The sequence below is a fragment of the Fusarium keratoplasticum genome, chromosome 2, assembly GCF_025433545.1.
Source record: "Fusarium keratoplasticum isolate Fu6.1 chromosome 2, whole genome shotgun sequence".
Classification (NCBI taxonomy): domain Eukaryota; kingdom Fungi; phylum Ascomycota; class Sordariomycetes; order Hypocreales; family Nectriaceae; genus Fusarium; species Fusarium keratoplasticum.
In genome coordinates, this window is record NC_070530.1 from 3,643,341 (window position 1) to 3,666,365 (window position 23,025).

Consider the following 23,025-nt stretch of genomic DNA (forward strand, 5'->3'; position numbering starts at 1 on the left):
ACAGTCAAGAGCCTCTCGAACGACAGAAACTTGTGTCTTATCATGCCGACTTGTGCATGGACTCGCACGATCAGGCTGCTCACGAGGCCCAACGGGTCGACCTGTTCGTCACACGGCAATGGATACGACTCCTTTTATGGGAGTATACAGCGCAGCATTTTATAATGTCTTGCTATCCCGATGATCAAGCTTTCTCGCTGTTTCTGCCAGTCAAGATTGGACATGAAATGCTTTCGCTTTTTTCAATGGTGACCAGCGCTGCCATCAAAGCTCACGGATATGGCATGGTAAGTCAAGATTTCTCGCTGCAACAAAACTTACTCATGTATTTTGCAGGAACTCAAAGTATTCCGACTAGCAGATGCAATGCTGGACATTGTTGCCTGTACACCGTGCTCTGTCCGCGGAAATGGCATGCTTGTTGGCTCTGGAGATGTTTTGGCCACTCTTGCACGCGTTCTGCTTGCAGTTGGCGGGAAGGAGTCCAGATTTTTGCATAGAATGCATGAGAGGATGTCACAGTTGGAAGTGAACGACAGACAGTGGCCATACGCTGTCATTTCGGAATCAAAAGACGAGAACGATGATGGTAGGGTTGTTGACGTATCTTGACCATGCTTAAGATGAACGACAAAAGGAACAGCGCGAGCAGATATCAAAAGAACTAGTCACAGTGTATGCAATGGGTAATTTTAGCGGGTTCGATTTGGACGGAGTAATGGGAAAATCAGGAGACAGCTCTGAGAGTTTATCAAGAGTCATAGAATAATAAATGCTTGATTATATTTCAACTAATTCAAACAGGGTACAGTCATTACGCGTAACATCTCATGCGAGCTCACACTCAATCAGGCTCTCAACACCATTGGCAACAGTCCAGATGTTGCAGATCTTGAGACCCGCCTTGCCGAGAAGGTTCTCCCAGTTCTCCTGGGTACGCTCCCTCGAGGCCAGCAGCGTCAGCATCATAACGTCGAGGGCCGTCGCCTCCCACTGAGCGCCTGTGTTAGGGATGACGTTTTCGTTGATCAGGAGCTTGCTGTAGCCGGGCTTCATAGCTCCCATGGCGCTCTTGAGGATCTTGGTGCACGTCTCGTCGGACCAGTCGTGGAGGACTGAGTGCATGTAGTATGCGCGGGCACCTAAAGTCAAAGTTAGAGGAGTTGAGGAGGCTGGGTTAGGGTTATGTACCTTTGATGGGCTGCTCGGTGAAGAAGTCGTACTTTGTTCTCTCGATCTTCTCGTCGAGCTTGGTGATCTGGTCGATGACGACGGGAAGATCCTGGAGGACAAGACGTCCAGGGGCGTCGGGGAACTTTCGACGGAACTCTCCGATATCATGGCCGAAGGAACCGCCGATATCTACGAGAAGAGTAGCATCCTCACTCTGGTCAAATCCGTTGAGAAGCTTTTCCTGAACAGGGAAGAAGTCGGCGTCCATCCACGAAGGTCGACCTTGTCGGTAGCCACCCATGTGAAGGTGGAACATCTGGCCGTAAGGGGGGTTGGTGTGAAGGTGCTCGAAAAAGGTCTTTTTTGTGCTGTATCCGTGTTGGAGGGGAGAGTTGCTGATGTCTGTGGGATCCTTCCATCCGTTGTTGTTGGCGTACTCGTGGAACTTGCCAAGAGCGTTGAGGCATGCACCAGAACTACAGAATGTGAGTGACATGTGGTGTTGAGGTTGGAAGAGGATCTTACATGCAAGGGTATCCGGCGTTGATGAAGGGGAAGGCCATAGACTTGGTAAAGTTGTTGAGCTCATATCGGTCTTGTCCGACTTCGGTGAGGTAGCCCATTGCTGAGACATGGCGGAGGAGACGGGCTAGATAGTCAGCATGAGGGTGTCCAACGTGGTTGGGATGACTTACAGAGAAGAGCGGGCTCAATCCCCTTTGCTTCAGCAACTTCGGCGACGTTGAAGGGGCCGTTAATCTTCGCAAGGTAAGGCCAGAGTCCCTTATCGGTACCGGCAGTCAAAGCACAATGAAGTGAAGGCTATGGTGGATTGTTAGACAACATGGTCTTTGGAAACGAAGAGTGTCAACGCTAACCTCAGCCCAGCAGTGTCGGAGCATGGTCTCTCTTGGGGTCTCAAGTGACTGCCAAAGGCTCTTAGCCTTGGCCATGAGCTTCAGTCTGGCATCTGAGTCTTCCTTGTCAAAGGTCTCACCCAAAGTGGTGATCTCCTTGATCAGATCAGGGACGGCATCAGCATTAGTAGCATTCAAGGCAATAGACACATCCTCTTCTGAAAACTTCTCAGAATCTTCACTGGGGTCATGTGTAGTAACGGACTCGGCTCCGTCATGAACAGATGCGCTTCCAGAGCTGACACTCTGCTCCTCGTCGATGCTGATGACTTGGACACCGGCCTGACCATCGGCTGTCTTGAACGCAATAACCTCTGGGAGGTTGCTTGTCTCGGGTTGAACGGTCTCGGGCATATTGAAAAAGACTTTGAATAACAGATATAAAGTGAGGTGTGTAGGTTACTGCAAGAGAATGCAACTAAGAAGGTTAATTAATTGCTTTGGATGGAACAGAAGACTGCAGATAGAAATACTCAAGCACTTCTGCAAGTCGCCCAGGCCACGTAAGGGTCAACCAGTCCGTTGGCTCTTGTGTCCATCTCCCTGCCTGCATGATGACTACCGCCATGGTTCTTGGCGCTCCCCCCTGAGATAGTGGCACAGAATCACCGCATGTGGTTCGAAATCAGACACCGGATCATACTCCGCGACCGTCTAGGTAACAGTTTGGAGCGATCTTGGAGACGGACCTCGCGCCACTCCTCGCAAAGAAGCGCCTTCTCCTCCTTGCCAAGGATGAACCCCTAACGGTTTTGGTGTCGACGACAAGTTGCGCCGGGACTAGGTGATCTTCAGCCTCGCAACAAGCCTTCCTTTAGGGGCAGGGACACGTGTATATGGTCTTAGCCAGGCGTAAATGTTCCGGAAGCGTGCTTGATGGCCTGGTCACTAGACGAGCGCAGGATGCGACCTGAACCAGCGTTGGGAGTCTCACGATACTACATGCAAGCGCAAAAGAGGTTTAGCTTGGAACGACGACTTCCTGATTAGCAAACAGAATGCTTTTTAATGATCTGCGTGCTATGTTGGTAGCGTAAGCTCGAAAGTCGAACGGCCAGGGGTCCCGTCAGCATCCATACCCCTGACTCGCGGATGTCGGCAGCGGAACCGCAGACTAATAGCCAACGGTATTTGACCTGGGGGGAGGGTCGGTGCTTTGCATTAGATGTGGTAGCCTCGACTTTTTTTATCAGGTGTTTGCCATTGGTGTCTGGAATGAAAGGGCGACGACCGTTTAAAAGCCGTTGGAAAACTATCCACCAAGCGCTTACTTTGGATGGAATTGGCTGGTCTAATAAAGACAGGACAAATTAGCAAATCGTCGACTGTCACTAGCCGCCAGAACCGCGGCGCTTTCCCACGCGGTTTGGCAACAGTCTGGTCCTATTTGGGACGGATAGCGTGAGGTGATCAAACCGGCACTAGAGCAGTTGAGGCTCTCACCCAGAAACAACTAGAGCGCAACATCATTCCTCTGTTGGTTCCAGCTCAAGGGACCCCCTAGCTAGAGGACTTGGCCGTTGCAACGCGGGCCGGGGTAGGGCTTCGGCACGCGCTTCCAGATGGTCTGTGAGCCGCAGGCTAACTAAAGGCGCAGAACCGGGGTGGGCGAACATCACGCTATTCGTGTCGATCAGGGCCGTTTGGTCTGGCCAGGCCAGCTCATGTCTCGGCTCATGCAAGCCTCCTCTGGCAGCTGGAGAGAGGCGGGGAAGAAAAAGGATGTGCCGGCTGTCGCGGCTAAGGACCAGAAGCAAGTTGATCTTCCGTGGCTTGCATGTGGGGTGGGAATTTTGGAGTCTGGAGTTGACAGCCCTGATGCTTAAACATTCATCTTTTAACGGCAGGTTGATATATCTGCTTCTTCTAGAATGTTTGTTTGAGATACAGAGTTCAGCACTAATCATGATGCTCTAGCTCGTTTCTTGCCACGAGCTCATGTTCCATTGCCAATCGCTGCTGACATCCGACGTGCCGCAGGTAGCGAGAGCGGTATGTCCTCTGCCGCCCTAGTGTTCTTAGCTTAACGGCTCCCCTGAGTTCCGAGCGCTGCTTGTGCTTTGAAGCCATGCATGAGGAGGATGAGATACCTGGTTTATCCCTGTAAGATCCTCCAGTCGGCCGACTCGAGTCAGAAGGAATCTGCCGAGTTACAGTTTGTGGCCCTCGACGGGCAACTACCGTAACATTGTGCAAACTCCTGCCCGCCCGCGTCGATCTATGGCACAATGGCCACTTGTTCGTCCACCTGAATATGAAGGGATTTTGACATGGGGAGAGGGAGCACGAGCTGAAGATCCTCGATACGCAAATCCTCGTGGCGTTCCAACATGCATAATTAGGCACAGGGTGCTCGCTTTGGGCGCTATCCCCCGCCCATCCCCCTCCCCTCCCTCTCGACTCTGTTGGTTCCTCCATTCTTTTTTACTTTTGGTTTATTCTTTGGGGGTTCTTTTTGTGTTTCTCCATTCTTCCTGCTTTGAACTTGTTTTCTTGTTCCTGGCTGGCGAGAATGACGACCGAAGCTCCAACACATACCCAGGCCTACCTTGACTCCAACAAGGGTCCGGTCATCTTGGGGGTCATACTTACCGTGTCTATTCTCAGCACGATATTTGTCGCTGGGAGGGTGTACACTCGCAAAAAGATCCTGGGCGCCCTGCATCTTGATGACTGGCTTACGATTGTGTCGGTGGTAAGCTTCACCTCTTTGTCAGGTCTCAGAATGATACTGATTGCGAGTTGAAAATAGATATTCGTATGGACTCAGGTTGCCCTCTCTATAATAGCTGTCCGTCGGGGCAATGGCAGACACTTTGATACCCTCTCCCTGTCGCAGAAGCAGGATGCAATCCTCTTCACGATATTGGGATTCCCCTTTGGAGTCATGGCCTTTGGCATCCCCAAGCTAGCCGTCGTCGCCTTGCTGACGCGCATCATGAACCCTGGACGATTGCAGCAAGTCATCCTCTGGGGTCTCGCCGGGTGCTGCATGCTGAGCTTGGCCGTGTGCATCATCATCCTGTTTGCGCAGTGCAGACCTGTCCAGTCCCAGTGGGACTTTTCCATCACCGAAAAGACGTGCTGGAGTCCCTACATCCTGGTCGACTTTGCCATTTTTGCTGGAGGTGAGTCGGCGTCATTTGCTCGTCATCGTGGGCTTGGCTGACTCGCGATAGCACTGTCTGCGACTACCGACCTGTACCTTGCCGTGTACCCCGCTGTTATTCTGTGGCGATTGCAGATGAACATTCGAAAGAAGATTGCCCTGTCTTTTGCTTTGGGGATTGGGTCCATGTATGTGCTGCCTCTGTCAGTTTGGTATCAGTTGCTCATGGTCGTCTAGTTCCACCATCGTTGCCATCTACAAGTGCACTCGGCTTCCATCATTAGCAAGTCCAGACTTTTCTTGTAAGTATTGGAGCTGAGAAGCATCGAAGGTTCACAGGGCTGACAAATGTGTAGATGATACCTCGGACCTGGTCATCTGGACAATGTATGTACCAAACCCTCACACTGACTCAACACCTCAAGAGATGTACTAACACTGTCTCAGTATCGAAGCGAGTACCATCATCATCGCATGCTGCATCCCCGTCCTCCAACCCCTCGTCGATCTCCTCATGGGCCGCCGTACCTTCGACACCTCGTCGGGTGGATATAAACACTATAACTCGGCGGGATATCAAAACTACGGCTCCTCTCGAACGGGGCAGCACCGATCGGATATCGAGCTCAGTACGAGCCGACAAGGTCATACAGCGACACAAAGAGACATGTCCAATGTCAAGTATCTCGGCTCTGGTGCTGCAGAGCTCGACTCACAAGAGAGCATCCTCCAACATGACCCTACCAAGACACCAGACCAGACTTCCGTTCACACACCAGTATGAGCATTTCTGCAGGCAAAATAAAGGAGGATACATGGCGAGCAAAATATTTGCACGCTGGAGTTGTTTGGAATATTGTTCAATATTGTAAAATATTTATGCAGACGTTTTCATGATTATGTATTGAGGGTATTAAGGCGAAGGAGTATCTGGATAGGTAGAATGGTGTTTCAGAGCAAAGGCTCGATAGAGATAAGCGTGTTAAGCGATTTAGCAAAAGCGAAGAGACTGCACCTTTTAGGACTCATGCCATTGATTTCTTTCCAACCCGTCTTGCTTCAAATGCATGTTTGCAGATGTACATTTGCTTATGGTGATGGTAACTTGAGCAACTTCGACATGAAAGCTCAACTCCGCATGAGGCGACTTAGAAGCTCTTCTCATGTCATTAGAAAATGGTCACGCTCCATCAACATAGTAGTGAAGCTCCTGTTCATTCTGTTTTGTACCTATGTTAGAGTGACATTTATTTTCAAACGTCTCTAGTTGGATCTTGGCACATGCGCTGTTTGTCACTGAGGGCTGCAAACAAAGCTCCAGGCAACTAGAGTGGGTGGGAAGCTTTACGAAGATTAAATAAGTCAGTAGTATATCTTCAGTCTCGTGCCTGGCTTTGCGCATGTAGCACAAGCATTAATATTCACCGGAAGATGTTAACATCTCGTTTCTACCGGGTAGCTCTAGCTAGATTCTGCTGGTAACCGTCGTCGATTAGCACGAAGAAAAGCTATTGCCATTCTCTTTCAACTTCATCTAGAGTATGTTATTGGGTGATGAACTTTTGATTTATCCAAAGTCTTATCATCCCGTCGCATACATCGTTACCAACGTGCTTGATCTACCTATTTTCGTCCCATCTTTCAGTTTGTGCGAACTACATGCTCAAATAATAAATCCAAGTTCAAGCACCTAACCGAGAATAATTACATAGGCGCTGCTTCCCGTGCTGGTGTATAAACCTTCCTCTACTTAACCTGTGCTGTTGATTTGCGATGTGGTACTTCGGTAACTCATCAAGCACGACACATCAATCAGCCTCACGCCATGGTTGAAAATTTTCGGTCATGAGCCCGCTTGAAAATCCTGATAACCGGCTTAAACAAAATTCATCTGGCCCTCACGTGCTTGGATACCATATTGGCCTTCGCCTCTTCTGCAGACCCATGGTTACTTCCGCCAAGTCTGGGGCCCCAGGTTTGTCTCAAACTGGTCGACAACCGATTCAGGTGGCTCAACATGGCTGAAACTCGAGTAGCAATTGCTTACCTCAAGGGAGGAAGTGACATGCCCAAATTTCAAGCCTGAAACCTTGTGTCGACCATTTGTGAAACTTTTGAAGCGGTGAGCACTTGAGGCCCAGGGATGGCTCTCCGCCATAAAGAAGGCAGGAACGGGTGGGCCCCGTCAACAAGGGGTCCTGCCAAGCTGTCAGAACCAGGCACAGACGACCTCGAGGAACACATGCTTGATCACATGACTGGTCACAACAAGACAAGTTTGAGGTCAGACATTGCCGTTTTTGTTTTCCCTTCTTTCCATCCTTTGACTTCACGGCAGAGATTGATTTGGTACACCGACCTTCGACTGTTTGTTCCTCACGTCTATCAAGACGATAAGAGGGCTATCACGACCTTTGAACGAACGACCTAGTGGGACTTGAAGTTAGCTATCGGCCTTTGTCATCTTCTTTGTGCTATTCAGTCACAAACCAGCAGCCATGCTTCCATGGCGCGTGGCCTCAGCACGCTTGACGGCTAAGCCGATCTTGCGGAATCGGTTCAGAGCATTCTCCTCAAACAAGGCCTCACGCTTGGGATCGAATATGAACATGACCGCAACATACGCTGCCATGGCGGGTGCGGTTGCTGTGCCAGGACTTTGGTGGTGGGTGGCCACCCACGACGATGCGCCCAGTCTCGCCGGTGCGCCAACTGCGCATCTATTCACCGAGCCGGGCCCCTCCAAAGACGAAGTAACGCGGATTCTATCGCAGGAAGCATATTCCTTTCGAGTCAGAAACATTCCCGGAGTTGACAGATACGACGGCACGCAACTGAGTTCCAACTCGCCGTGCGAGGATAGGTTCGCCCATGGGAAATTTCCTTCGCCGTGGAATGACGGCAGTCAGTGGATGGCTTTGGGCGTCTTCGATGGGCATGCTGGCTGGCAGACTGCAGACTTGCTGGAAAAGCAATTCATACCCCATGTACAGCAAACCTTGAGCCAACTCAAACCAGCTTCGACGGGCGAGCCCATACCCGATGAGGATGTCCAGCGCACAATCGCAGCAGCATTTGTGAACCTCGACAACTTGATTATCAAGACAGCCTTGGATACGGCACAGAGCACGGAGCCACTGCAGGACAAAATCAAGAAACAGGCCGTTGCTTATGCTGGCTCATGCGCCCTGCTGTCATTATACGATCCCTCCACCAACAACCTCTATGTGGCATGTACAGGCGATTCGAGAGCTGTTCTGGGGCAGAAAGGAGCAGACGGCAAGTGGGAGGCGATACCATTGTCAGTGGATCAAACCGGCGACAACAAGGATGAAGTTGCTCGACTTGCCAAGGAGCACCCTGGGGAGGAAAACATTGTCAAAGATGGGCGGGTTCTGGGTATGATGGTTTCACGCGCGTTCGGTGATGGCCGATGGAAATGGCCTTTGGAGTTTCAGCAGGACGCAGTCAAGAGATTCTACGGCATTCCACCCCTGACACCCAAGCATGATTTCAAAACTCCGCCATATTTGACGGCCGAACCGGTTGTGACGACTACGAAGATCGACCTGAACAAGCCTTCCTTTCTAATCATGGCAACTGACGGCCTGTGGTACACGCTCAAGAATCAGCAAGCCGTTGATATCGTGGGGAAGTGGGTGGATTCAAGAGCATCTGGGGACACGAAGAATGAACCGGAGCCAGCTTACGCACCATTCGAGTTTGGCCACTTTTGGAAGGGAGTAACCTACAGGTTTGCTGGGGAGAGATTGACAACTGAAGACAACAACGCTGCTGTGAGTTTACTGCGTAACTCGCTCGGTGGAAACCATCATGAGTTGGTCGCAGGCCGACTGGCATTTGCCGCTCCGTTTGCTAGACGCCTACGAGATGACACGACTGTGCAGGTTGCCTTTTTCAACTGCAAGGCCTGATGAAGGAACTTGGTTTCGGGTTGGCAAGGCAGGGGATGGATGTTATACGGTCGGAGGCGTGTCATTGGGCGCAAGGTCGAGAAAGAGCAACAAATTGTAACCTGGTGGTTTTCAGCATCCCTCATGTGACCAAACAGAGCTGTCGTTGATATATATTAATAGAACAAGTGCGAAAATGTTTCAAAATCCTTCAACTAGAGTGATAACCAGGGCTCAACCAACACCAGCTGGCTGGCATCTACCCCTCACAGTGAGATTTGTTCACCCTGATACCACCAATGCAAGATGACCAGTCGACTTGCACATTGGCACCTTGGCATCTCTTCTCTCTTTTCTCCTCAGTTTTCGCCTCGACTGTGACTCGTCACCTTCTCCCCACCTTTTCTCGTCTGAAATTTTCGCCCAGTTCCTTAGCACGCCGCAGGCTCAGCTTACGGCCTGACCACCATCAGCTTCGGTATTGCCAATTACAGTTATGAGAGCCTTGGAGGGCTGTAAGCTAGACGTGGGGGGTTTACTCTGAGAGAGCAAAAGACTTGCAATTGCCTGATGCCAAGACAACAGAGTTTGCTTCTCGTACTGCACAGTACGGACTCTTGTGACATGTTACAGGCAACATCCTAGACTTGAGTTGAAGGCTGCCAACAGGTCACGACGTGTATAAATCCAACCAACTCCTTCCAAATTCTGACCCTTTCAGCTGCTCCTGGCAACCAATAACCACTCACTCTCGCTGAAACACCTCAAGGAGGAATCTAAAGAGGGACGACTCGGTACACTCGTTCTACTAGTAGGTTTCCAAGAAGCTCTCACACCCAATCGATGGCTAGCACAACACATTGACTGACGAGACTTTCGGGCAAGGCTACCATGAATAGCTCTACTCCCCCAGGAAAGCCACAGCCTCCGGCGCCGCCAAACACTCCGGACTCGACTCAAGGTCGCTGATTGTTTTGGGCGTAGGATTCTATTGGAATTATGGACCCAACCGGTCTTGTGGTTTCCCCTTGGTGGCAATCCTAGGGATTTTGAGAGGAGTGGCAGATAAGCCACTCAGGACTCTGTACTGTTATTGCAACTTCTAAACCTAATAATGCGTCCTTCAAACAGTTTTTAACCCGACACCTCTGCAAGCGATGTCCGTTTCATTTCACACGTTGACAAACATAGTCAGATATATATTGAACCTTGACATCAATAAAGCCGCGCCTATGACACGATATGGACCAATGAGACCGAAACTTGGGCTGGAGACAAGCCAACATCTCGAGGCTAAGGCTGGAGGAGTTCGGGGCGGAGATTTCTCGGCGATGAAATAGGCTGTCCCCCTCACGACTCACGACTGTTGCAAGAATGACGCTGGCGCGGGTAGTAATACCTGTTACGGCCAAAGTAGACGATTGATTTATTGAAGGGATTTCGCGTATTTAAGGCCTAGCTCGTCGCTTCCTTGCTGCTTATGGTGGAGAAGGACGGTACCGGGATAGACATTCAACTTGCAAGATAGATTCTCGACCTCGTTGCTTCGATATTCTGGTGTTTCAACGACTTATCACCAAAGACTAGCGTTGCATTACCCATATTAAACATGTCGGCCAATCCCGAGACGCATTTTGTGAAGCCAACTACTCATTGCCCCAACAATGTGTTCCCTGTGCTGGTCTATCGAGGGGTGCTCCCTGAGCCACACGACGAAGCCAGCACTACAAAGTTGCTCGAGAGCCATGGCTGGACGAAAAAGGTGAGATTGCTTGCAGCGGCAGGGTGACGGGCGAGACTGACAGCACCAGGGCACATGGGGAACTATCACAGCGAAGCACTTCCATCCCAACACCCACGAGTGCTACGGCATGTGTTTTGATTCACAGAAGATACACACTATGGGCCACTGACACAGAATAGGGGTCTTCCAAGGCGAATCTGAGTTGATCTTTGGCGCAGGCGTTGGGGACGACGCGAGCGCCGGTGTCAAATGTCACGTCAAGGCGGGAGACGTGGTGGTTGTTCCAGCGGGGGTGGCGCACGCTTCAGTGGGCAAGGAGGACAGGGCCAAGGACAAGAGCGAAAAGTATCGCTACATTGGCGTGTACCCAGATGGGTCGCCGAAATGGCGCAACGAGTATGGAAAGGCGCCGTTGGAGGGGAGGGAGCTTCTTGATGAGATTGGTGGGGTGCCTTTTCCCAGTCAGGACCCTGTGACTGGGCCTGAGGGGGCTCTGTTGAGTATTTGGACCGCGGCGAGAGAGGCTGGTTCTGTGGCTTGAAGTTAGAGACATTAGAGGAGATGAATGATAATGTGTTTGTGTGTTGGTCGCTGTCATTTCCCGCCGTGTAGCATCCCCTTCTCCGACAAACGTGTGCTAAAAGAGGGGAAATTTCCCGTTATCTGCGGGCACCAATGGCCAAGACACGTAGTGGGTAGCGCATATCTTGGTGTCGGATATTTGGAGTCGTATGGGGGACGGTGATTCTCCGTGTTCAACAGCTCGGCCTGGATGGTATCAAGAGGCTGAGCAGATGATATGGGAATGGAATGAAGCCGCGATAGATATGAGATTGTGACAGACAAAGCCGAGGTCAATTCGAGGCTGTGAACGAATGGGACGCGCAATGTAATTGATTGATTTGTGTTATCGCCCGGAGATTTACATAGTTTTCCGCGTCCCACTTGGTGATAGTATCCCGGCGGAGACACGGAGTTTTGAACATAGTTTTCCGTCGTGAGATTAGCGATTGGCCCGACCTCGCATGGCGTCCCTCCCTTGTTCGAAACACGATCAAGCCCAACGATGGAAAACGCGGGGAAACGGCAGTAGATTCTCGGTCCAGGCTTTGTCTCGTGGCGGAAGAGAGATGAGCGGCTTCGTCCCGCCTGGGTCATCTGACACTTTTCTCGGTCTTGGGAACCTTGAGCAACTGCGGAGTATGTCGGCTATCATATCCCCTCTCTCCACAGTTCGTGATCCGCCCTCCCTCGATATCTGTGGAGTTTTCGTTTGGTGTGGATGGATGAGGATGAGGTACTTGACCGACAAGTCTGTCATTGTGAGCGTACCGGTGGATGAGGCTAACACCAAAGCCACCGGCAACAACCTATCAAAAGATACTAAAAAGAAACAAGAGGGATGGATACCTGTGTGTTCAAGTACCCATTTTTTGCCATCCCGCGTGTCATGTCGCTATCCCGATTTCGCAAATGCGTCGCACTCAGTTGGCCGATTTCTGTGAAGCATTTATTGAGAGCCCGCCTCTGTGTTGCAGCTCCCAACTAGACACTCTACAACTCACCAGCAACCTTTCACTAGTAATTATCTTCACTAAGAATTGAGTTGATCGGAACAAAACCCACCATCACACCACAAAACACCACATCAATCACCATGTTTGGCTTCTTTGGAGTCAAGTCTACCCCTCAAAAAGACTCATCCTCTCAAGACGAGCCTAGGGCCTTGCCTGCATCATGGTACCGCTCCGCCGCCATGTACGAGCTTGAACGCCGAGCCATCTTTTCGCGAAAATGGATCCTCCTCACACACAAAATCCGATTCAAGAAGGCTGGTGACTACGTCTCCTTCACAGAAGCCGGCTTCTCCTTCTTCCTGGTCATGGATCGTGACGGCCAGATCAACGCCTTTCATAACGTCTGCCGTCACCGCGCTTTTCCTATCGTCACCCAGGGCTGCGGCAATGCTGCCATCCTGTCCTGCAAGTACCACGGGTGGTCCTACGGCTTCAAGGGCAACCTGGCAAAGGCTCCGCGCTTTGAGACGGTGCCTGACTTTGACAAGACCAAGCACAACCTCCTCCCTGTGAACCTGCACATCGACGCAAAGGGATTCATCTGGATAAACCTAGAGGCCGGAAAGCCGAGCATCGCCTGGGAGGAGGACTTTGATGGTGTCGACACGCAGGAGCGTCTAGCTCCATATGATCTGATGAACGACTACCACTACGATCACACTTGGACCATGGAGGGCGACTACAACTGGAAGACTCTTGCAGACAACTACAATGAGTGCTATCACTGTCCTACGGGTCATCCTGGAGTCAACGCCATCTCGAACCTGGCTGCGTACCGTGTCGAGACCAAGGGTGGACATATCCAACATTTCAACCAGAACAAGGACGAGACCGACACAACTATGCAAGTTGCGAGCAGCTTCCTGTTTCCTAACGCCTGTTTCACCGTGACGTGAGTTTCCCCTGCCTAATATAGCCGAATATTGTACTAACTGAGCAACAGACCCGACTTTTTCTACATGATGCGCTGCATCCCCATGTCTGCGGGAAAGACGCTGATGGAGTACGACGTCTTCCGCCACAACAACACCGACGATGAGAATTTCAAGAGGATCAACGAGTTCTTTAAGCAGGTTCTTCAAGAAGATAAGGATCTCTGCAACGGCACGCAAAAGAACCTCGAGGGTGGAATCTTTATCAACGGCCAGCTGCACCCCGAGAAGGAAAAGGTATGCTCTCCTTATGGCATCAGCAAACTTGTACAAGCTAACACATTTCAGGGACCCATCTTCTTCCAAGAGACTATTCGCCAAGTGGTCATGGAGCACCGTGCTCGAGAAGAGGAGGCAGGTCACGATATCTGGCCTGCGTCTCCGCCACCGACTGCCGCCATGAAGACGGGCAAGTTTGAGGAGGAGGAAGCTTTCTGTGCAAAGTTGGATATGGGGGCTTGTGATGGTGCGTCGGAGCAGTTGTCTTGGTAGAGTGGCAAGTTGTAAAAGCAGATTCTGTAGCGCATACCAAAATTGATCAGCTTGGAATACTACCATGTACTATTTGTGACAGATCGTTGGGTATAATACCTTTATTTAAGTTGGTTTATTTGACAAAAAATTGCTCTTTCACCTATTTCTAAGACTAAGTTGTTCACAAAGTTGAATTAAAGAAAATTCTAGGCATCTCTAACAAGGGTCAACTGGGAGATAGCGAATGGATTAGACATCGTGTGTTCATCGACTATTCCGATCGTTAGAAATGTCACTAATGTCACAGGAGCACTTTTCAAGGTGGTTTTCAACAACGTTTGCTCTTGGGGAGCTATATAAACTTCTACAAGTAGTTCTCTCATCCCACCGCCCAAAAGCCATGGAAATGTGGCCGAAGTGCGTTCAAAGTACATCCAATAGAATAATAAAACCCAAAATTCCCACCCACATTAAACCATATACATTGCCAGGATATAATCCTCTAAGACGCTCGTCGGCCTCGGGGCTCGAACGGCAGAAGAGCCGAGACAATCATGAGCACAATGAACAACCCAGCACAGATGTACAGAGGAGTCACAGATGTGGTATCGGCAACCTGGGCGATGACTGCCGAGAGGAGTCCCATGATACGGTTCAGTGCTACGGCGATACCGTTGCCAGTGGTACGGTGAGCAGAGGGGAGAACCTCGGCGGTGTACGCATAAAGGGTTCCGTAGTAGACATTGATGCAAATAGCTATCAAGGGTTAGTTTCTTGAGGGATTCAAAACACAGAGGAAAGTATATCTTACAAATGCAGCAGCTCAGGGCAAGGTTCTGGGCTGAAGTCTTGACGGCGGTGTAGCCAAAGAAGAAGGCAGCCGTGACAATTGCACCAATTCCCATCGTGTGCTTACGTCCAAGGAACTTGAGCTCGGCGAGGTAGGCAGCAATCAGCGGTCCGATGGAGGCGCAGAGACTTGTGATGCTGTAATCTCTCCAAGTCGTGTTGAGAGACGGGTTTTCGCTTGGAACACGGCTGCTGATGAGGGCTCTGAAAACACCGGCTGTCAGTTTCAAGTCACGAATGATCAAGCGCTTAAGGGTGACTTACGGAAGAAAGATGAAGAAAAGGGGGTATGCAAGACCGATGAGCGTCCAGGAGAACCAGATCAAAGTGGTGGAAATGGAAATCTTTCGGGTGACGAAAAGTCCCCTGAGATGGCTTCCAAGTTCCCGGGCAAACTCTCCAACACCTCGATGTGTCGTTTCTGTCTCAACTTGGCCAAGTGACTGGAGCTGGGCAAGGGTCAACGAGCAGGGCCTGTTGTGCTTGGCTGCGAGAGCCTGGAGCTCTTCCACGAGCTGCTCATCCTTTCCATGGGCGAGCAAGTGCTTGGGCGTCTCTGTGAGTTCAATCACCATGACACGGATGATGGACATGATGAAGATGATGCCTCCGGACGTGAACATGATGAGTCTCCAGGCCTTGTTGTTTTGCCAAGTGCACGAGGCAGGGTCCGCAGGGTCGCAGCTCCATTCGCTTCGGGCTGTATAGTTATCCCGTTAGCAACCATCACGACTCTGCGGACGAAGAAGACAACTTACAGAAGTATCCCCAGGCGATGAATCCTGCAGAAGCCTGGCCGAATCCCCACCACGTAGCCATGGCCGTGACAAGCCATTGTTTCTTTGAGGGCAAGAACTCGAGGAACACGGTAGGATCAAGCACCAAGTTACCACCGGCACCGAAACCGAGCAGGGCAATGAAGGTGCCGAAGAAGGCCCAGTGAGTCGCAGCTCCCGAGATGATGGTCGAGATGGACGTGATGAAGAGGGTGGTGTTGAAGGCAATCTTGCGGCCGACCATGTCTGCACCGAAGCCCCAGAAGAGAGCGCCGACCAGGAGACCAGCGTACAGAGCGATTGTGAGACCGGTCGGGTAACCATTATAGCCGATCTCGGCGTAGGCCTGGGCGGCGACGATGCCCTGAAGGACGGCAACCAGGGAGTCGACGGCGTAGCCGAAGCCGCTGAGGCAGAATAGCTTCAGGTGGAAGCTTGTCCAGCCGATCTCGTCAATTGCCTATCAGGAGTCAGCTGCATTCTTGAAGGATGGAGTGCCAATTTCGTACGTCATTGACGAGATGCATCTTAGCCATGAGGACAGGGTTGACATCCTCAGCACCCAAAACGTCTTGATGCGCATCGTACGTAGTGTTGGACGCAACACGGTAAGAGCCGGTGTCATTCTCTCCCTTTTCCATGTCGACCTTTTGCTGGTCGTCAATAGACTTGGACGACATGATGACTCTTTTTTGTATGAATGAAGATTGTAAAAGGAAAGAAAGATGAAAGAGTTTCTTGAAGTGTCGATCGATTTCTTTCACCGAGTCAGGATGCGGAGACACCGCGCCGTTTTTAATGCCAAACACGGAGAAATGCTCGAGCCCTTTTTTTTACTCACCTCGACTAGGTCTTGGATAGCGAGCACTTGGAGGAGATGGCCAGACTCTCTTCGAGTCCCTGTACTAAACAAGGACGAGGTAGAGCTTGGCCGAGACACACACACACACACACACACACACACTTGACGTGTTGGTGCTCGTTTCCCCAGGAGGGCGGAGAACTGAGGGCGGACACCATGGACAAATCGGCAACGACACGATTGGAGACTTGTTTGTGTGTTCCCACTCCTGTACGACGCCCCCCGCGATACCTAGTCGAGAAAGCCCTCGTCCCTGATAGAGAGAAACTGGGTCATCCGACTGGGGCCACGACTCGTAGTGTCGGCGGTACCTCCGAGATAGGTACCGACAAGGGTTTGGAAGAGTGATAAGCTGCACTTGGGACTCAGCTGATTGGGCGTCGACCATGGGTCTCGGTCTCGCCACAGACTTCCTAGTGCTCACATTAGCCTTATCCCAAGACGCGGGGTAAAGGGAGAGGCTAGGCTTGAGATAAACGATATGGGCAAAGATGCGGGGGTGGGGACGGAAATCACGGACAAGTTTCTCGGTCCAGCGCGTCCGGGTCTGGTATCAGGAGGTTGTCCGGGTCCCCCGGGTTATCGCCACGGGGAGTCGGGTAAGGGGACGTGGAGGGAGGTCAGGATCATCAGGGACAGGACTCTGTTCAGGCATAGGAGTCAATCGAGTTGGTGACGATGGCGTGAGTCGCGAGTTGCTCAAAGAGTATGAACTCATACCTAGCTACGAGCTTGATCTCGGATGCGCATTGAGACTCTTGCAATAGCATAGGAGACATTCCCTGCATCCGATGATGCCTATCTCGAGGCTCGGTGGTCGATAACACTGAGTGATCTTCGTATCTCCAGCGCCCAACTCGCAATTATTTGGGAACCTGTAAAGTTCCGGGTTATGTTTGAGCTGGGCATGAGCTTGGGTGAGAGCTGAGAGTGTAGTTTGTTTGGCAATCTCCTCATTTTGCGATAGCACTGATAAGCTCTGCAGGCTCTATCTTGTTGTGCTGGATTATTCCTATCAGTTCCAATCTGAACCCCGAGCTCTCCTTGCAAGGTGTTTCCCTGAACACAAGCGTGGAAATCATCCGTGATTGACATCCTCAACTCCGTGTCCTCGAGGTTCAACGCCACCTCAGAAGCACTCATGCCGAAAAAGGCAATACGCGGAATGGGCGCTGAGAACTCATCTGCAAGGTCATCGTTTCAACATCCAACCAATGCTACACCTATTCAAATGATAGCCCAGTATATATTATGTTAATCCCGAAAAGTCATAAAGCTTTCCCTCTCGGTGTGTAGAGATGATATGTTTCCGTGACCTGGCCGGCTTCTCCACGATAGCCCAGCGCACTGCGATTCATGCTTACATGGGTGGGTTTAAAAGAGAACTTATCATAACTTACCTTTAAAGCAAGCCTATTATTAGTAAATCTTCATGTACATATTTTAATACTGCTTCATAATAGTGGTTATAGAGTATTAAAATAAGATTTAATAAAGACAGAGTCTCTTCTAAATGTATTTCTTCCTCTGTTGAGATTTGGTGAAGTGATGTTTCTAGCTAGCGGCGCACGGGCCACAATGGCACAAATATCATTGTGGCTGCCCCTCGTCCCCGTATCTAGGAATCCTGGTCTTAGATCGACTTTTATGCGATAGCACTCAGCATGGACAGCCTGGATCGTATTATTCAGGAGGCGCAAGGCCTCCTTCAGCGGCTCATAGCGTCTAAAACGGCGTTGCAGTTGGAGCAGCAAACACAGCAAACACTCCAACAAACGAACCCCGGCACATCGCCACCAGCTCCAGTTGCAGCTGCCTCGTTATCCTCCTCTCCGCAGAACCATGTCAGAGTCGCACTTCGCGATCTGACTTCCATCGCTCAAGAAGCCGTTCTTTTTTCGGCCTCGTTTCTATCTTCATTAGATCTGGACAACGGGACAACCGAAACCGCTTCTTTCACTTCCGGTGCCGCCGCGGTATTGACACAACGGACGCCGCTCCCCCCGTCTCCTCCGGATCACTCACTCTCCGCCGACCATGACCAGGCAACTCTCGCACCGGCAACTCCGCGACCAGAGTCGCATCTTTTGCGTCCCAATACCCCGTCATCAATAGAGTCTTTTGTTGAGGTTCGTGATGCGGCCGAACTGGGAGCAAAAGGCGCCAAAAGGCAAGGCGGGGTTGGTCCAGGCCAACCCACGAAGAAGCCGAGGATATCGGGCAGTGCATCATCCAAAGGAGACTCGCACTCGGCTGAACTTGAGAAGTTGATCCTGAAACTCAAGAGTCATGATCAGCTATGCCGGATCCCCGAGTTTCCAACAACCAACCCTCCGACGGCCGCGATGCTCCAGCGAGTTGCCGCCATCCAGAGTGGGCCGGCGATACGTCAATTTTGCTCTCTTGTCGCTGCGAGGAGGGATCGGACGACCGATATGGGCCTGTTTCAAACCCAGAGTCAAGGCGTTGAGCGAGCGATGGAGCTGTGGAGGAGCCTGAGGCTGATCACGGACAAGTCGGTCCTGAACAGCTTCATGTCGCGGCTTGTGCAGTACCAAATGGCACTGGCCGTCGACAATACCAAGCAAGGCCGAATTCGTGCCGACCCGGCCGAGATTAACAAAATGATGGACAAGTTCGGGTTCAGCGCCTCAGACCGTACAAAGTTCCAGCATCAGGTCACACAAGGCCGGTTTTGGCGTTTGGTCTGTGGGCGATTCCCAGGACTCTTGTGCTTGATCCCTTTCAAGTCAGCGAAGCCCTACTGCTTGTCAGGGCGTGACTACCTCAGTATGAGAGGGGGCGAGCTAGAAAGATTTGCGAAGCTCGTCGACACTCCCTTTGTGGAGCGCATCTGTCAGGCCTGTGAGGCATTGATCGACATGGTCTTGGGAGTCAAGGACGACATGATGTTTAAATGGGAAAAGGAGCATCCTGCACTTCTGTCCTGGGAAAAGAGTCTCTCCGACGACATCTTGCTATCCCTACTACAACCGCACCAATACTGCGAGGAGAACCAGTATGATGGCGATGAGTTCCCAGACTGGGTCAAGCCAACTGGTTGGCTGGATGAATGGCCCTGGAAGGTCAATCCCCTCGCAATCGTTTCAACAGAACGTCAATGCGACCTCTGCTCCGAAAACAAGTGCCAATGTCTCTACACAAGATTGGTCAAGCGTAGGCCACGCATCAAGTCATGGGGTAGTCTAGGGTTTGGTCTCCAGGCAGTGGCTTCTCATGAAGGAGAGGTCGCCTACAGAAAAGGCGAAGTGATGGGTCAGATCTGCGGCAAGATCGTACCCAGCGGAACGTATCCTCACAACTCCAGCTGGGTTATGGACATGCACCGACCCGACATTGATGGGGAGACGGTCGTTTGTCAGATTTCCGTGGCTGGCCCCAGCAACTGTTTCTTGCACCTCAACCACCACTGCCGGGCATCAGCGCGCGTGCGCCCTTTGAGAGTTTCGGGTCATTGGATATGCGGGATTGAGGCAGTCAGAGACATCAGGCATGGAGAGCAGATAACGGTGAATTTTGGCAAGAGATTTCTTCGGAATCAGGGCTTGCGATGCGAGTGCGAAGCATGCCGGGAGACTCTGTAAGCCGCTGGCATACAAAGACAGTTCTAATACCTCTCACATATCGGCAACAACTAAATGAGAATATACATGAGGATGTTCAAATAATTAAAAGAATTAAGATAGCCTTGGGCAATTATCTACAAGACTTCAATATTAATATTCGCATTTCGTTGCGACAAATAGCTGCCCTAGGGTAGAGAGACGGTGATGCCTCAGTCTAGTGTCTTGCTTTTCCTTCAGTGTGCTGCGCTGCTGCACACTGCCAGCCCATCACACTCCATACTTTTAGCTACTTAGACTTCATCAGTATCAAGTAGAAATGTCTCATGGATCCTAGCATAATCACACTATTAGGATTTTCTCATCATTCATATCTCATGGCGGTAGGCAACTGGCTTCAAGAATGTCTTTTGAGTCTTTTTAAGCCATTCAAGTCTCATTTGCTCCATACAGAGTTATCATCAATACGGGCACTACCCATATGAGATACTGCCAATGTGTTTCTTGTACGGCTAAACGGTTCTTTTGCTGCATCCTCCATGCAAAGATGACGTCGTCGCCATCCGGCAACAACCTGCCGTGCGGGAATAAGAACACCACAAGTAGCGGCCGCTCCCTGAACTTGACGGCATAAACTGCCGGAGTCTTGGCCAAGACGCCGTATTTTTGCATCCTCCGGCAACGCCGACTCTCAATGGCACTTTGTCCTCCATGGTTGCGGCATCTTTCTCCCGTACGCGATATCTAGTCGTTGCCGAACGCCGGACGCTTGTGAGAATGGCCATGGAAACTTCGGAAGGATGGCATCTGGACGCGTTGATAGGACTTGGCGATAGATCGGAATGTTTCGCATCAACTTGGATGAGAATTATAAAAGAAGTCTGAGATGTCGCTCAGAGAATGAACTCACTACTCATCACTCGCATTCACATTCAAGCAACATTCGCTTTCAGCATTTAATCATCTCTCTTCCGCTCTAAACTCCAAAACTTACATCACCAACCTTATTTTTAAGCTTCTGTTTCAACTCATTCAATACATAATCATCTATAATGGCTGTCATCACTGAAGCTCCCAAGGCCTTTGACTTTATTGTCGTCGGTGGTTTGTCCCCCCTCTCAGCATCCTCATAAACACTACTCACAGCTTCAAAGGTGGCACTGCTGGCTGCGTCGTTGCTGGCCGCCTGGCCGAGAACCCCAACGTGTCCGTCCTCGTCGTCGAGGCCGGCATTGACAACCCTTCTGCCGTTGACGCCATCACCACTCCCGCCACTGCCTTCACTCTCCGAGGTTCCAAGTATGATTGGTCTTTCAAGACTGGCATGATTGATCGTCCCGAGTACACTCGCATTGAGAAGCCCAATACCCGAGGAAAGGTCCTCGGCGGCAGCTCTTGCCTCAACTACTACACTTGGATCCCCGGTTCTGCTGCTACTTTTGACGACTGGGCTGAGTTTGGTGGTGAGGAGTGGACCTGGAAGACGTGTAAGGAGTATCTTTACAAGGTTTGTGCTTCTCACAAATATGTTTACACCATGGTGTCTAACAGTCCTTAGCCCGCTACCTATCACGATGACCATGGTGAGCATCGCCCCGAGCTCAAGTACATCGGCGAGAATGGTCCTCTTCCCGTCTCACACTCAGATCTCCTCCCCGAGACTGAGGGCTGGCGAAACGCCCTCACCAAGGCCTGGGTCAGCAAGGGCGAGCCTCTCACTGACGACGTTCACAACGGCGAGATGCACGGTCTCTGGAAGTGCATCAACACCATCTACAACGGCAAGCGATCCTCCAGCTGGCGCTTCCTGGAGGGTAAGCCCAACGTCACCGTTCTTGGACAGACCAACGCGAAGCGGCTCATCTTTGAGAATGGAAAGGCTGTTGGTGTTGAGGTCATTGGTCCTGACGGTCAGACCCTTTCTCTCCGTGCTCAGTACGAGGTGATTGTGTCGCTTGGTGTTTACGAGACTCCCAAGTTGCTCCTCCTGTCTGGCATCGGCCCTGAGCAGGAACTCAACAAGTTTGGTATCAACTCCGTTGTCAAGTCTGAGCACGTTGGCCAGAACCTTCTTGACCACCCCATCTTGCCTCACGTCTTCAAGATCAAGGACGGCTACGGACTCGACAAGCACCTCCTACGACCCGGCCTGGAGAAGGATGCTGCCGCCTCTGCTTACCGCTGGAAGAACAAGGGCCCCATGACCAGCGGTCTTCTCGAGCTCGTCGGTCTTCCTCGTATCGACAGCTACCTCGAGAAGGTGCCAGAGTACGTCGAGTACAAGAAGGCCAACGGCAACGTCGACCCCTTTGGTCCCGGTGGCCAGCCTCACTTTGAGATTGACTTTGTCCCCATGTTCTGCGACGCTTTCCAGTGGCACATTCCTACACCACCCACCGGTGACTACATGACTGTCATTGTTGATCTGCTGCGACCTCTTTCTCGCAACGGAACTGTCACCTTGAAGTCGACCGACCCTCTCGAGCAGGCAGACATCAACATCAACTTCTTCTCCAATGACCTTGACTTGGCAGCTATGCGCCAGGGTGTTCGCTTTGTCGACGACATTCTACTGAATGGCGAGGGTATGAAGGATATCATTGAGGAGGACTATCCTTGGGCTATGCCTCGAGGTTCTGATGAGGCTATGGACACCATGATCAAGGAGAGGTCCCAGACAGGCTTCCGTGAGTCAATCCCTACATCTCTCCTATTTGGAAAAGACTAACAGTGAGATTACCTATAGACCCTTGCGGCACCGCACGACTGGGCAAGTCTATCGAGCAGGGTGTCGTCGACTCCAAGCTCAAAGTCTTTGGAGTCAACAACCTCCGAGTTATCGACGCATCCATCATTCCCGTCATCCCCGACTGCCGCATCCAGAACTCAGTCTACATGATTGCCGAGAAGGTCAGTGGACATGCCGATGCGACTTATAGGCATATCACTAATAGGTTTCATAGGGAGCCGACATCATCAAGGCTGCTTACCCCGGACTGTATGCTTAAGCAACCGCAAAATTGTGCAAGACATCGATCTGGGTCAGACTTAAAAGGTTGACTTTCCCTTATCTGTTATAGTGATAGAAATTATAGACTATAGAAGTGGCGCCAT

At 51.1% G+C, this 23,025-nt stretch overlaps 8 protein-coding genes across 8 annotated transcripts; 6 read left to right on the plus strand and 2 right to left on the minus strand.

The window, feature by feature from the left end:
- Nucleotides 1–828: 828 nt before the first annotated feature.
- On the minus strand, nt 829–2,444 carry NCS57_00303700 (Methyltransf-2 domain-containing protein; the record flags this gene model as incomplete). The annotated part of the gene is made up of 5 exons (XM_053053052.1): nt 829–1,142; nt 1,192–1,649; nt 1,699–1,822; nt 1,869–1,995; nt 2,052–2,444. 5 exons carry the CDS (start codon nt 2,442–2,444, stop codon nt 829–831), a joined length of 1,416 nt encoding a protein of 471 aa, XP_052918298.1.
- Nucleotides 2,445–4,602: 2,158 nt separating this feature from the next.
- Nucleotides 4,603–5,983, plus strand: NCS57_00303800 (uncharacterized protein; the record flags this gene model as incomplete). Its single annotated transcript, XM_053053053.1, has 6 exons — nt 4,603–4,785; nt 4,843–5,218; nt 5,270–5,387; nt 5,437–5,501; nt 5,556–5,586; nt 5,647–5,983. 6 exons carry the CDS (start codon nt 4,603–4,605, stop codon nt 5,981–5,983), a joined length of 1,110 nt encoding a protein of 369 aa, XP_052918299.1.
- A 1,714-nt stretch (nt 5,984–7,697) lies between these two features.
- On the plus strand, nt 7,698–9,134 carry NCS57_00303900 (PPM-type phosphatase domain-containing protein; the record flags this gene model as incomplete). Its single annotated transcript, XM_053053054.1, has 1 exon — nt 7,698–9,134. The coding sequence occupies one exon, from the start codon at nt 7,698–7,700 to the stop codon at nt 9,132–9,134; it is 1,437 nt and encodes a 478-aa protein (XP_052918300.1).
- Nucleotides 9,135–10,722: 1,588 nt separating this feature from the next.
- NCS57_00304000 (Cupin type-1 domain-containing protein) lies at nt 10,723–11,398 on the plus strand (the record flags this gene model as incomplete). The annotated part of the gene is made up of 3 exons (XM_053053055.1): nt 10,723–10,875; nt 10,925–10,988; nt 11,037–11,398. The coding sequence occupies 3 exons, from the start codon at nt 10,723–10,725 to the stop codon at nt 11,396–11,398; spliced, it is 579 nt and encodes a 192-aa protein (XP_052918301.1).
- Nucleotides 11,399–12,514: 1,116 nt separating this feature from the next.
- NCS57_00304100 (oxygenase subunit alpha) lies at nt 12,515–13,858 on the plus strand (the record flags this gene model as incomplete). The annotated part of the gene is made up of 3 exons (XM_053053056.1): nt 12,515–13,326; nt 13,378–13,603; nt 13,655–13,858. The coding sequence occupies 3 exons, from the start codon at nt 12,515–12,517 to the stop codon at nt 13,856–13,858; spliced, it is 1,242 nt and encodes a 413-aa protein (XP_052918302.1).
- Nucleotides 13,859–14,342: 484 nt separating this feature from the next.
- Nucleotides 14,343–16,145, minus strand: NCS57_00304200 (MFS domain-containing protein; the record flags this gene model as incomplete). The annotated part of the gene is made up of 5 exons (XM_053053057.1): nt 14,343–14,596; nt 14,652–14,893; nt 14,954–15,389; nt 15,448–15,925; nt 15,975–16,145. The coding sequence occupies 5 exons, from the start codon at nt 16,143–16,145 to the stop codon at nt 14,343–14,345; spliced, it is 1,581 nt and encodes a 526-aa protein (XP_052918303.1).
- Nucleotides 16,146–18,762: 2,617 nt separating this feature from the next.
- On the plus strand, nt 18,763–19,932 carry NCS57_00304300 (uncharacterized protein; the record flags this gene model as incomplete). The annotated part of the gene is made up of 1 exon (XM_053053058.1): nt 18,763–19,932. One exon carries the CDS (start codon nt 18,763–18,765, stop codon nt 19,930–19,932), a length of 1,170 nt encoding a protein of 389 aa, XP_052918304.1.
- A 1,031-nt stretch (nt 19,933–20,963) lies between these two features.
- Nucleotides 20,964–22,919, plus strand: NCS57_00304400 (GMC-OxRdtase-N domain-containing protein; the record flags this gene model as incomplete). The annotated part of the gene is made up of 5 exons (XM_053053059.1): nt 20,964–21,015; nt 21,066–21,418; nt 21,470–22,598; nt 22,658–22,821; nt 22,875–22,919. 5 exons carry the CDS (start codon nt 20,964–20,966, stop codon nt 22,917–22,919), a joined length of 1,743 nt encoding a protein of 580 aa, XP_052918305.1.
- Between the last annotated feature and the right edge of the window lie 106 nt (nt 22,920–23,025).